This window comes from Peromyscus californicus, unplaced genomic scaffold (assembly GCF_007827085.1).
Source record: "Peromyscus californicus insignis strain IS unplaced genomic scaffold, ASM782708v3 Scaffold_7__1_contigs__length_154581171, whole genome shotgun sequence".
NCBI classification, from domain to species: domain Eukaryota; kingdom Metazoa; phylum Chordata; class Mammalia; order Rodentia; family Cricetidae; genus Peromyscus; species Peromyscus californicus.
Genome location: NW_026294595.1, coordinates 18,853,351 through 18,867,138, shown reverse-complemented (window position 1 = coordinate 18,867,138; position 13,788 = coordinate 18,853,351). Strand labels below are relative to the sequence as shown.

Sequence of the window (13,788 nt, the reverse complement as noted above, 5' to 3'; positions counted from 1 at the left end):
TGGCTAGCTTTTTCCTCTGATCTTCAGATAAGCTTTATTGGGGTGCACAAATAAAATTTCACCACACTTAAAAATGAATATTTTTTTTTGTGAGAAATTGGTTCGACAAATTAAATCTATATCAGGACAAAGCCATGTACAAAAAATCCACACCCCATAAATAGTATGTGCTAATGTTTTTATTTTGAAAGAAAAATATTGTAAATATTGAGATAGATTTGAATTAATGGTTGCAAATAGTTATATCATTTTTAGTTAATCATAGTAAGGAACGGTGACTCAAGAGTCAGATAATGGAACTGTAGTCTTATCACTTTTATGTTAGATCATTTAAAAGAGTCTCAGGATTACAAGGGTAGGGTTAAAGATGTTTGAGATCCAATAGAAAGACTAAAATTATGGAAAACAATTTTGGAATAATGTTGTTCATCCATTAAGAACATAAAAATAGGAAGAAAATATTTCAGTATATATTTACATAAAGTAATTCAATGGAACAATAGGTAATTATTTCCAAAATACAGTAAGTTGTATGTGAGTTAAGCCACATACTTTAATTATTAAAACTGATTCATTCAGTTGGCATATATTAAAAACACGTGGGAGGCTGAGTGTATAGGCCAAATGACAGAGTGCTTGCCTAGCATATGAAAGACATGTCTGTAATCCTAGCACTCAGGAAGCAGAAGCAGGAAGATCAGCAATTTAAGGCCACCATTAGGTATATAGCCAATTCAAGGCCAGCCTAGGCTACATGAAGCCCTGTCTGTTGAAATTTCATATTTTACTAATGCAATATAAATAGCCTATTAGTAAATATGAGTAGCTAAATATTGTCACCAACACATGTACTGTACACAAACATTAGTTTAAAGATGCATTTCAGTGATCTCTGGCTGCCTGATAAAGAGTCTTTGAGAAAGAATAAAGATGTTACAGGTTGCACTAATGATTTTTCTTAAAAATTATTTCATTCTATTACAGAAAATAGATGTATTTTTAACATTTATACCTACAATTTCCCTAATTACAATATCAATACTCTACAATTACGTAGTCCTCGTGGTTATCTGGATTATAAAATTGTGTTTGGTACTGGTAGTAATCCTCAGGGTTTTTGTGACAACTTTATATTGTGAGCATTCAGTATTGCTACTATATAATTTCATGATTTTCCCTGTTTGCTTCACAAGAGTTCATTGTATTGTGGGGTTTTTTTTAATCACATGCATATATCTCAAATGTATCTTTTAGGTCAGCAAAATTATTAAACTTTTCTGACAGAATGTTCTACAGGAAGCAAAACTTCCAACTTAAACTTTCTTGATAATAATATGTATAGATTCATACTATGCAAGCCTAGGTCAGATTTTGTTTCCTCTTTTTCCTCTCCACTTCGACATTTGTCCACTCTCTACAAAGTTAGTAAAGTTCCTAGTATACAGTTACACATGTGCCTATGTTTAGAAATCTATCCATTGCAGGCACAATATTTCAATGTCTATTACATAAGCTAATTGCTCATATAGTTTCAAAGTTATGCAAATGTATCTTGTCATTCCATAAATCCAAACCATTACTGAACACTCACTGATCTACCTAGAAACTTTTACTTTCAGTCTTACAGTGTTCTAATTTTAATCCTGTCCCTCTTTCAACCCCAACTACAAAAAAAAGGCTTTGATCATCTATATTTTCCTTCTAATCTGATTTTTTTTCATTCTAGTCATTAGAAATGATGCTGTATTCTTTCTCCCATAAGTGTATATTCATTGTACTGAATTACATAAGGATATTTTCACATAAATACTGATACAGCTAAACTTTGATCATATTCAGATTAAATTTCTCTACATTCCCTTGTTACCCAAAATCCCTCTAATTCATCTCTTTTGTTCCTTTAAGCACTTTCAATTCCACTATTATGTCATCTCTATGTGCTTGATAGAAAGTTTTATATAAAATCTAGGTCCGCAACTGTGTGAATTCATGTAATATGTGTCTTTACCATATTATATTTTACAATTATTTTAGTAACAATAGCTATTATTAATCTAAGTTTAAAATTTGAAAAGTTAGTTGGTGAGGAAAACTACATGATATTTGCATGTATGCATGGGTCAATGTCAAGAAGTAAATGAAAATCATTGTCCTCTGCATGCTGGTGCCAATCAAGCACGCTGGTGTGTCATGCCCTGTTTTGAAAGGAATTATGAGGTCTTTATTCTGATTTGACTACTATTTAATGTTCAGTAACATCTAATACGGCAGCAATGACACACGAAAAAAGTTAGAAAACTATGAACTTCAGCAAATATAGGAAAAAGAGGATAATTAATGGAGAAAACATCAAAGCATTTTTATATGAATGTATTTTATGTGATGAATGAATCTGGGAAGAATTGGAAGAAGGGGATATATGGGATGGAAATATATTCTCAGAGAAATAATATATATTTTTAAAAATAAAATAATTTCTAAAACTTTTGATGCTTAAAGGGGTGAACTCTCTTGACTGATTTCTCTGGGATTTGGAGAAACCAAAGATCCATTTGCTTCCTGCTTGTTTTGAAGTTCATTTTGTAAGGAGCATACTTTTCTTAATATTTATTTTTATTATTTTATGTGTATGTGTGCATGCTCATGGGCACATAAGACCACGTGCCTACAAATGCCAGAGTCACTGTCTATCCCTAGAGCTATGTTTACAAGTGGATGTAGATAGTGAAATTCAACTCAGTTTCTCTAGAAGAGCAGTGTATACTCTTAAACACTGAGCCATCCCTCTAGCCTAAGATTATAAATTCTAAAACCAAAGTGAATAGTTGCATAGTAAAAAAGTCTCATTTTGCTTAAATTAATATTTCTGCTAACTTGAGAAAAGCTGGTAAAGTATTCCTTTAATTAGATAGACAACTCAAATGATGCTTATATTTTCTTTGTAATATTTGTGAGTACATAAAAAGGTAAATATATGGATAGAGTTTATGGTAATATCATTTTTTCTAATACTTGTGCTTCATAATAGCTTAGAAGAGAATGAAAGAAAAATAGAGTAAAATTACTGTGGTCTATAGAACAGTCATAATTTGGGAAGAGTTGCAGAGAATCTAGAATTTTCTAGAATCATCATCATTCTCAAATGTCTTATATTCATTTCTGAACTTGCAGATATAGTATGTGTCATGGGATATCAGAGAACTTTCGGAATTGTAGTATTTTGTTTTAATTTACACACATCCACTATTTGTGTTGTAACTTGTATATCAGATGCTGTGATTGACAGGGAGAGTGTTCTCCATAGACTTAGGCATTTGAGTACTTGGTCCCAGGTTGGTGGCAATATTGGGGATGTTTAGGAGGTTGGCCTTGCTGAAAGAGGCTGTCTTTAAGGGTAGATAGAGTCACCCTCCATTGAATTCGTTCTCTCTGCTTCCTGCTCCTGTTGTCTTGTCTGCGGCTTTCCTCTGCCTCATCATGATGGACACATACTTCTAGAACCAGTAAGTCAAAGTGAACTATCTTTTCAAGTTGCCTTTGATAATAGTGTTGTACCACAAAGAAGAAAAATGGCTAATGCAGAAGTTGGTACCTGAGAAATTTTTTCTGTGAAGATGCTGACAATGTTGTTTTGTAGAAGAAAGTGGAATACTTTGACACTTTAGAGTAAGAAAGGTGTTGGATACTGTATGTAGAAAATAAAGGACCACTCTAGTGGAAGCTTAAAATCAGGGATGCTGGGAGCAGAGAAGATGGTTGGGGAAAGAGGGGGAAGGGTGTTCCAGGTGGGTACAATGTTAGTTAAGAGGATAAAGACTTCGTGTGAATATGGGGAAATGTTATTGCTGCCTTCTGCTCTTGTCCTACAAACTTACCTAAGGCAAAATAAGTAATGGATTTTTTAACAGAGGACATTTCAACCCAACAGAATGCTAAATCTGTGGCATGGTTGTTACTGTTAATTTATGCAATGAAAAGAGCAACTGAGCAGAAAGAAATATAAAATATATACTTTGGAAAACAAAAGAGCACTAGGAAGATTAGTATTGCATTCACAGTGTGTGCCAGAATAGAGGCTCTATTTTTTTTAGGAGATTAACACCATTGAGATAAAATGAACTGCTGTGCATTTCAGGTTCTTAGAGGGCAAGAACCAACCCATGTCATTGGCAACTTGTGAAAAAGAGCCTTATGAGTTTACTGCTCCTAAAAAGCAACTGAATTAAGAATTTGCTGCTAATGTGATTTGAAGTGGGGTATGGTCCATCCCACGACAGCCAAACTTGACAGTGTCAGCCACACGGTACTGGCTTTAGAGGCATGAACAGTATAAGTATGGAGGGGTAATAGATTCCTGCTCCGTGTTTTCAGAAAAGCGGCTAAGGCAGCTTGTAGCAGGGTAGTTCTTGCTTGAAGACCTGAAAGTGAACCCTGGGTTGCAGTGAAGACTCCAAGATGGTGGAGATAACAGTCATGAGGTGTCTACTGCTGCGTTCAGGGAGTGGAATCAGCCCAACAAAGATATGTATGTGCTGACAGCGAAGCTGGAGGGATGGACCCATCTCAGCGCTTTGACACTGAAAATAGAGCTATGGGATATGGTTTTGTCCGGATGAATCCCAGTCTAGTTTTGGGAGAGTGTTTCCTCACTATATTCCCATTCTACCCATTTAGACTGGTAATATATACCCTGTGACGTTATGTTGGAAGTCTGAAATCTGCCTTCTGAGTTTGCATGTGACTAAAGTTAAGAGACTTGTCTTGGGTCTTAGAACAGACTTTTGACTTTTGAACAGTGTTGAAACTATGAAAGACTTTTGCAGTTGGACTCAATGTATCTTTCTTTATGATTGGAGCTCTGGGCATAGTAGAGACAGGGAGTCAAATGTCAGAGTTTGAATGAAAAATATCTCCTATGTGTCTAGATAGTTGAACACTTGATCCCCATTTGGCAATATTGTTTTGGAAGGCTTAGGAAGCATGGCTTATGCTGGAAGGAGTATGTATGTCACTAGAGGTGGGCTTTGAGAATGGATTTCCTCAACTCTCAGTCTGTTCTCTACTTACTGCTATAGTAGAAGATGTGGTCTCTCATATTCTTATGCCTGGTGTCATGCCTACAGCTTTCTGCCATGCCTCCCCCACCATGATGGACTTACTTCTCTACAACCATTCAATAAAGTAAACTCTAAATTCTTTAGACTTTGGGATGCTGTTTAATCACAGAAATGGAAAAAACAACTAATACAAGTGTTAAGCAACCTGTTCAATACCATGGGTTTAGGAATCTTACAGCTAAAAATCTGTGAGAAGAGAGGTCTTTCTTTATTTTTCTTTTTTTTAATTTAATTTAATTTTATTTTACAATATAATTTAATTCTACATATCAACCACGGATTCCCTTGTTCTCCCCCCTCCAGCCCCCCTCACCTTGCCCCCAGCCCACCCCCCATTCCCATCTCCTCCAGGGAAGGACTCCCCCGAGGATTGAGATCAGCCTGGTAGACTCAGTCCAGGCAGGTCCAGTCCCCTCCTCCCAGACTGAGCCAAGCATCCCTACATAAAGCCCCAGGTTTTAAACAGCCAACTCATGCACTGAGCACAGGACCCAGTCCCACTGCCTGGATGCCTCCCAAACAGATCAAGCCAATCAACTATCTCACCTATTCTGAGGGCCTGATCCAGTTGGGGGCCCCTCAGCCATTGGTTCATAGTTCATGTGTTTCCATTCATTTGTCTATTTGTCCCTGTGCATTATCCAACCTTGGTCTCAACAATTCTCACTCATATAAACCCTCCTCTTTCTCACTAATTGGACTCCTGGAGCTCCACCTGGGGCCTGGCCATGGATCTCTACATCCAGTTCCCTCAGTCATTGGATGGGGTTTCTAGCACGACAATTAGGGTGTTTGGCCATCCTATCACCAGAGTAGGTCAGTTTGGGCTGTCTCTCGACCATTGCCAGCAGTCTATTGTGGGGGTATCTTTGTGGATTTCTGTGGGCCTCTCTAGCACTTTGCTTCTTCCTATTCTCATGTGGTCTTCATTTACCATGGTCTCCTATTCCTTGTTCTCCCTCTCCGTTCTTGATCCAGCTGGGATCTCTCGCTCCCCCAAGCTCTCTTTCCCTCGACCCTCGCCCTTCATTACCCCCACTCACGTCCAGGCTGTTCATGGAGATCTCATCTATTTCTCCATCATTGGGCGATCCCCGTGTCTTTCTTGGGGTCCTGTTTTCCAGGTAGCCTCCCTGGTGATGTGAGTAGCAGTCCAGTCATCCTTGTTCCACATCTAGTATTCTCCTATGAGTGAGTACTTACCATGTTTGTCTTTCTGAGTCTGGGTTACCTCACTCAGGATGATTTTTTCTAGATCCATCCATTTGCCTGCAAACCTCATGATGTCATTGTTTTTCTCTGCTGAGTAGTATTCCATTGTGTATATGTACCATATTTTATTTATCCATTCTTCAGTTGAAGGGCATCTAGGTTGTTTCCATGTTCTGGCCATTACAAACAATGCTGATATGAACATAGCTGAACAAGTGCTCTTGTGGTATGATTGAGCATTCCTTGGGTATATGCCTAAGAGTGGTATAGCTGGATCTTGGGGGAGATTGATTCCCAATTTTCTAAGAAAGTGCCATATTGATTTCCAAAGTGGTTGTACAAGCTTGCATTCCCACCAGCAGTGGAGGAGAGTTCCCCTAGCTCCACATCCTCTCCAGCATAAGGTGACTTTAGTGTTTTTGATCTTAGCCATTCTGACAGGTGTAAGGTGGTATCTCAGAGTTGTTTTGATTTGCATTTCCCTGATGATTAGGGATGTTAAGCAATTCCTTAAATGTCTTTCAGCCATTTGAGTTTCCTCTGTTGAGAATTCTCTGTTTAGTTCTATAGCCCATTTCTTAATTGGACTGTTGGGCATTTTGATGTCTAATTTCTTGAGTTCCTTATATATTCTGAATATCAGTCCTCTGTCAGATGTGCGGTTGGTGAAGATCTTTTCCCATTCTGTAGGCTGTCGCTTTGCCTTATTGACCCTATCCTTTGCTCTATAAAAGCTTCTCAGTTTCAAGAGGTCCCATTGATTGACTGTTTCTCTCAGTGTCTGATCTACTGGTGTTATATTTAGGAAGTGATCTTCTATGCCAATGCGTTCAAGACTACTTCATACTTTTGAGAAGAGAGGACTTTAATACAAGAATCAAAAAATATGAAAAGAAGGTAGAAAAAAAGAAGGATGGAGGAGAGGGACAAGAGCATTACACATGCTATCAAAGGGATGATAACTGATTACCAAGGTGCAGAGAATGCCGTTCTCAGATGTTGTACATCACAAGAAAAGTGGAAGATAGAATATTTTAAACAGGTAGGCCCTGAGAAGCAGCTTTCCAACTAGAGTGCAGAGAGCAGTCCTGCTGTTGAACACCTCCTAACCTTGACTTTCAAGGCCTGAAAACATGAAAAATGAAACATACTTTCTCTCCTTTAAATATCTCCAGGAAAGGTCCAAGAGCATGCCTGTTTGTGAAGCAGAAAGTGGTTGACTTAGTAAAATGCAACTTGGAGTTATTTACTAACTACTATTCTAGTATCTGTTCATTCTACAGATTTATCATGAACAGGCACTTTTCTTACTTTCTTTGGATTCAATTTTATGCTATGAAAACAATCATCTGCAGTGTATGATATACACATGACAAGCTAGGGTAGGGAGACATAACATACTGTATTCACTGTAGAGGCCACAAACTACACCACAGTATATAGATACCAGTTCCCATTTAGAGTTCCAAGATTCTAACCTTTTGAAAAGCTATGCTTCTTATATTTAGTCCAAAATCATATTGGTGGGCTTAAATAATGCATCTAACATCTAAGTGAGTATACTTAGTGTAACATAACAGGAAGAGTAAGCACACTTAAAACCAACATTTTTTAGTATGTAATAAGCTTGTCAATAACTTCACTTTCTGGCTAGTTTAATAAAGGGCTAGACAAGCACACATATGTGAGAATTATCAACAATATTTTAATTAACTCACTCACCATTATTGTCATATAGCAGGTCACAGTTGGTTAATCATATTTTTGTCTCAGCTAATTTCATTTAACATTATTTAACAGTTAAATAGATAAAAGGAAATTACTGCCTCCAAATACAAACACTGTGGTAAATTTAATTAACTGTTTACATCTTTTTACTACAAATTTAAATATTTTAAATTTGGAAAATTGCATTGCATTCTAATATGAACACATATAGAGCTATCTGCTTTTCAAGTTATTGAAGCATAATAGTTCGAATGTTATATTAATAGTTTTTTAATGTCCTTTGTTGAACTATGAATGTTCAAGATGTACCAAAATACTTGAGGTAAGTATTCCTTCATCATGAAGAAACCTGCTTGTAATGCTTTAAATGAAAGATCCTTTGAAAAATAAGCTTAGATTAGATGTGAAAGTTTCACTCTGGAGGGTGGTTTGTTTAGTGCTCACATAGAACTGAGTAAAGTGATGTTTCTCTGTCATTTCCCACCCATGAATCATCAGCCAATTTCCTAGTCAGCTTTCCTTTGGTGTTGTATCTGCCCACCAAATATTCCATTGCTCTAGGGATACAGAGAGGTGGGAAGGGCGACAGTAATTGGTTTCTAAGGAAATCTCAAGCATTTCTGCTCATGTCCAACCACACTTGTGCTGCTAATTGGAAAGAAATCTAAGGAAATCAGGACAAAAAGAGCTAATCAGCTAGCATTGCATGAATATAATGTTTACCTTCCTAGCAGGATTAAGTAGATCTTAACTTAGAAACAGAGAGGAATCAAAGCATTATCAGAGAAGTCTCTTTTGTGTAATATACAAGCTGATTTTTAAAATTATTTTACCTATTGTGGGACCATTTTCATATTAAACTAAATAACATCATTTATAAGACTGAAAATAATATCTCATAGCATCATTTAAGTGTTTCATTGTTCCTTTTTCCTAGATGTGTGCCACCACTATTGTGTGAATTCCGAATCATGTACCATTGGAAATGACGGGAGTGTTGAATGTGTCTGTCCAACACGCTATGAAGGACCAAAATGTGAGATTGACAAATGTATACGGTGCCATGGGGGTCACTGTATTATAAATAAAGACAATGAAGATATATTTTGCAAGTAAGTAGGCATCTAGCTTGATTTATAAAGCATCTTTATGCCAAAGACACATGGTTCAGAACTAAACTATGAAGTCAATGAAATTTTTTTATTCAACAGTTCTACATCTCCAACAGTTCATTTTTTAAAGCTAGAGATGAAGTACAAGTAAGCTCACTCTATAACACTTTTTCAAATATCTGAAGAAGGTGAACTTCAATAGTGTTATCAGATTATTCCAGATGTAAAATATAGCCAAGAAAAAAATAAAAATAAAAAAAAATATAGCCAAGAATTAAGCAATAGTGAAAATATATTCAAAAATCTATGTGTAGAGTTAAGGATAGGCCCATGTTTGCCTATCAAGGGTTTAATTCATTGCAAAAGCACAATAAGGAGGAGGAGGAGGAGGAGGAGGAGGAGGAGGAGGAGGAGGAGGAAAAGATGGTGGTGGGAGACATGGAAGAGACAAAAAGAGAAGGAACCAGCAATAATAATAGGTCCTTAAGGTATCTGGAAGTGATGGGTCATGAATCCAAGATCATCTTGCTGTGTTAAAGGCCAGTGACATGGCACAGTAGGCAAAGGTGCTAGGCTTAGAACCACAGATATTTTTACACGTTATTTATTTTAGGTTTTATTTTGTTTTAGATTTTCATTGATTAGCTCTATTTTGTCAATACAATGTATGTAGACTTAGTAGCTCACACCAGTAAGTGCTACTTTCAATAGAGTGAGATAGGAGGAATCCATGAAATTGTAGGACAAGTTTGATCACGTGAGTTCAATACCCAAACCCACACTTTAGGAGAGAACCAACTCCAAACATTGTCTTCTGACCTCCATACCTAGAGCCTCTTGTTGCTGAGATGACAGATGCAAGTGTGTGGAATGTTCATTGTAGGCTTTTAGTTATTTCTCATCAATAGTCACAGTGAGTAGATTAGAATTTTTATTGCTGTTTTTCTGATTAAGTGTCTTTTGAGATTATAATTATATTTTATTGGTTTAGTTGATGCTTCTGGGAATAAGCAACATATATCTCCAGTGGACATAGGCACTGAGATTTTTCTTTTCCTAGTCTGACTTTGGAAATTTCTACCTAGAATAAGTACATGGAATTATGGGTTCTTGGAAGCAGTTCTACTTTTGTTGTCCTTTGAAATTTGTCTTTATAAGTAAGTGAATGGGAGAAGAACCCAAGAGTTAAGGCTCATGTCATTCAGTTTGTATCATGAAACAAGTTCTTGCCATGAGGTAAGAGGTCAGTCCTGATGCCCAAGTACTTTGAAAAACCGTCTAACAGAAGTGTTTATAAAGGACTGGATTCTGTCATCTACTTTGCTTAGGATTATAATGAATGAGAGCAAGAGACACAACAGTGTGCCATAAAGTATCCCTGCCACTGAGTGCTCTATGATTTGTCAGATGAGTAATGTCACTCTGGCAAACAAGGTCCAATAAAATTTTATTACAGGCAATGTTGAAGAGTTTTATTTATTTTTTATTTACTCTCACATTAGAACTTACTGTAAATATGTTTTGTGTTAACTTTATGAATGATATTACTAAACCTAGCATGTTGAATAATTTGAAAGTATATTATTTTCAAGTCAAGTAATTAAAAATGACTGATATTCCTTTAATAAGTACATAAAATCAAAATAAATGTTTACATGTATCACCCAAGTAATATGTTTTCACAGATCTCAGCAGTTCTTAATGATGAAAGAACTTTATTTCATTTTGTGTATGTGGAGGGTTTTTTGTCTGTTTTTTTGTTTTAAACAAAATAAGATATAGTAAGATAAAAATAAAAACTATCACAGTGAAGTTGGACAACACAAACTAACAGGAGAGAAAAGAATCCCAAGAGAAATTACAAGAATCAATGTCCCACTTATTTGCACATTCAGGAGTCCCATAAAAATACTAAACTGAAAGCTATAATGTATCCACAGGGTCACTGGTACAGTCAGCCCTGTGCCTGCTTCACTCTCTGTGAGCTTGATTCAGAGAGCCTTATTCTCCTGGTGTCCTCCTTCCCCTCTGCTTCTTAAACTCTTTCTGCCTCCTCCTCCACAGGCTTTCCTGAGCTCTGGGGGGAGGGATTTGATAGAGACATCCTATTTAGAGCTGTGTGTTCCAAGGTCTCACTTTTTTCATAATGTCTAGCTGTGGGTTGATGTATTTTTTCCTATGTGCTGAAGGAGCAAACTTCTCTGATACTGGCTGAGTAAGGCACTGACCCATGAGTAGAGCAGAATATCATTAGGTGCTATTTTTATCACTATGTTCTAATTTTTATTGTATTTACTTATTTGTTTGTTTTTGTATCAGTAATGTTTTGTTTTAACCTCGGGCTCTGGGCTATCTAGTCTCACATTCTTTGTCACCCAATCGGTACCAGGTTTGGGTTCTATCTCATGGAGTGGTCCTTAAGTCAAATCAGATATTGATATGTTACTCCTTCAAGTTTTGTGCCACCATTGCCCTAGCATATTTTGTTGGCAGGACAGATTGTACATCAAAAGTATTGTGGCTGTGTTGGTGTTTATGTTTCTCTTTTGGTATCCTTCAGAGTACCTCCCAATACCAAAGACACTAGATAATAGAGATAAAGGTTCTATAGAGGCACCAGCTCAACCTATATTTAATGAGTTGTGTGGGTGTTGTCTTCAACAATGAGACCTTACTGTCATTTTATGGAGAACAACCTATTGTCTTGGCAAGAGTCTGGATTGTTTCGGATTTCCATGGGACCCCTTTGGCTAAAAACTCAATTGGATGTAACCCAGTCCCAGTACTGGAAGCTTTGTTTGGTGATAAGAGATGGCCAGTCTGGACTCCATCCCCCTCATTATTTGGACACTTTATTATAATCACTTCATATACTTTAAGAAGTTTCCACTTCACTGGATTGGCTCCTCTCCTCATGTACTCTGTTCCTCATCAAAACAGATTACATGATGTTTTTGATGAGTCTCTTCTACTTATGCCGCTATTTTTAACTATAAACTGTCTACAGAAACCATTACAGCATTGATCATCATGGCATGTTATCCTTTCTCTTGGAGATAGAAGTAAATATTATTGAAGAGAAACTTATACCTCATGTTGAACAGCTCAGAGGGGGCTCATTTGATATTAACTTTCCTAAGAATTCTTTGTATTTCCTAGATAACTTGTAAGTCACATTTGAGAAGTGATTAAACCACAGTCTGTGAATTTGTTTGAATCATATATGACTTTATAGAAGATAACATACAGTAAATTGAGGCATTAAGTGGTATTTGTTGCATACTTAAAAATATTTGCAAACTTCTATCTTCAATTTCAAATTCAAATAAAACGTTAATAGGAAAAAGGCAAGAGTAATCATAGTGGTTGAAAGCAGGGACTTAAAACAATTAATTTGCATTCTTTCCATTTTTAGATAATATAGTTTGGTATATTATTATCATTTTATGCAAAATTCTTCAATGTAGAGTGAGATAATTTTTTCTCTTTGACATTATTCATTTAATAGAATGAGAACCTATAGCTTTTCTGTCTTTGTTTTCAATAAAGCTTGGAAAGAAGAAAAAGAAGTACCTTAACACTTAACATTTCAGAGGACATTACCGTTGGCCGTGTATTTTTGCTCACTTTGCATGTGTATTGCAAAGCCAATATTCAGATCAGCTGTAAAGGATGTTTTACTCTCTATTAAATCAGAAATTTGAGACCACATCACCTATCCCATGATAGACTCTGGATTCAAATATCCCCATTTTACAACTTTCACATAGTTAATTCACCACTTCTATTGCTATTTAAAAGACATGTTATTTAAAATATAGGCTATTTAGAAGTGTCTTCAAATTCAACCAAAGTTATATGCAGCTAGTACATTTCTAACCTCCACACAACCTACAAGAAGATAGGAGAATATGCACATAGCAATGTGATTATGAACATAGAGTTGCCAACCTATCATTCTTAGACACCTTAATGTCACTAGGTAACACCCTAGAAGGGGTGTACTGTAACAGTTAACTACCTTGAGAAAGATGAAATAACACAACTTTATTATCAAGGTCATGTGTAGAGTTAGGAAGGGGTGTTCTACAAAAGTCATCCACTATGGAAAGGTCAGAATGATCAGTCAATGATACTGATGCCTGACTTCAGTATCAAGGTCATGTCTGGACTTATTTAACAACCAACTTTTTTTTACCAGTTGATGACAAAAAACAGCACTAAATTGTAATTTACTTAAGACAGCATGTACACAGCTTTCTTACAGCTCTTCATGAAGGAAATCAGGTTACCTTAATGACCTGGAACATGGATATACATTTTCCCCATTTCCTCAGGGGTATTATTCCATGACCAAAACAATTTTTTGTTTAACACATAAGACAGTGTGATATTTTTCATAGCATTGCTAGGTTCGTTTTCCATTGAAGGAAGGTGGTTTTTATTTTCAACCCAGACTTGTAATGTGACTATAATTAGTCTCTGAGGTATGATTTTCAAGAATACCCACCCATTTGTACTCCTGCATTACTCCTCCACTGTTAGTTTTAGATTTTCACTGACTAGCTCTATTTTGAAAAGAAAAACTTATTTTGAAAATAAAAACACCTGTAAGTGCT

General features: G+C 36.3%; 1 protein-coding gene across 4 annotated transcripts in view; it reads left to right on the top strand.

The window, feature by feature from the left end:
- Lrp1b (LDL receptor related protein 1B) overlaps positions 1-13,788 on the top strand; it is a 1,950,932-nt gene that overhangs the window by 1,899,467 nt on the left and 37,677 nt on the right. For all 4 annotated transcript variants that reach the window (XM_052726598.1, XM_052726596.1, XM_052726595.1 and 1 more), the window contains one exon: positions 8,995-9,169. In XM_052726598.1, the coding sequence (XP_052582558.1) occupies positions 8,995-9,169 (175 nt within the window). The remainder of the gene's footprint in view (positions 1-8,994; positions 9,170-13,788) is intronic.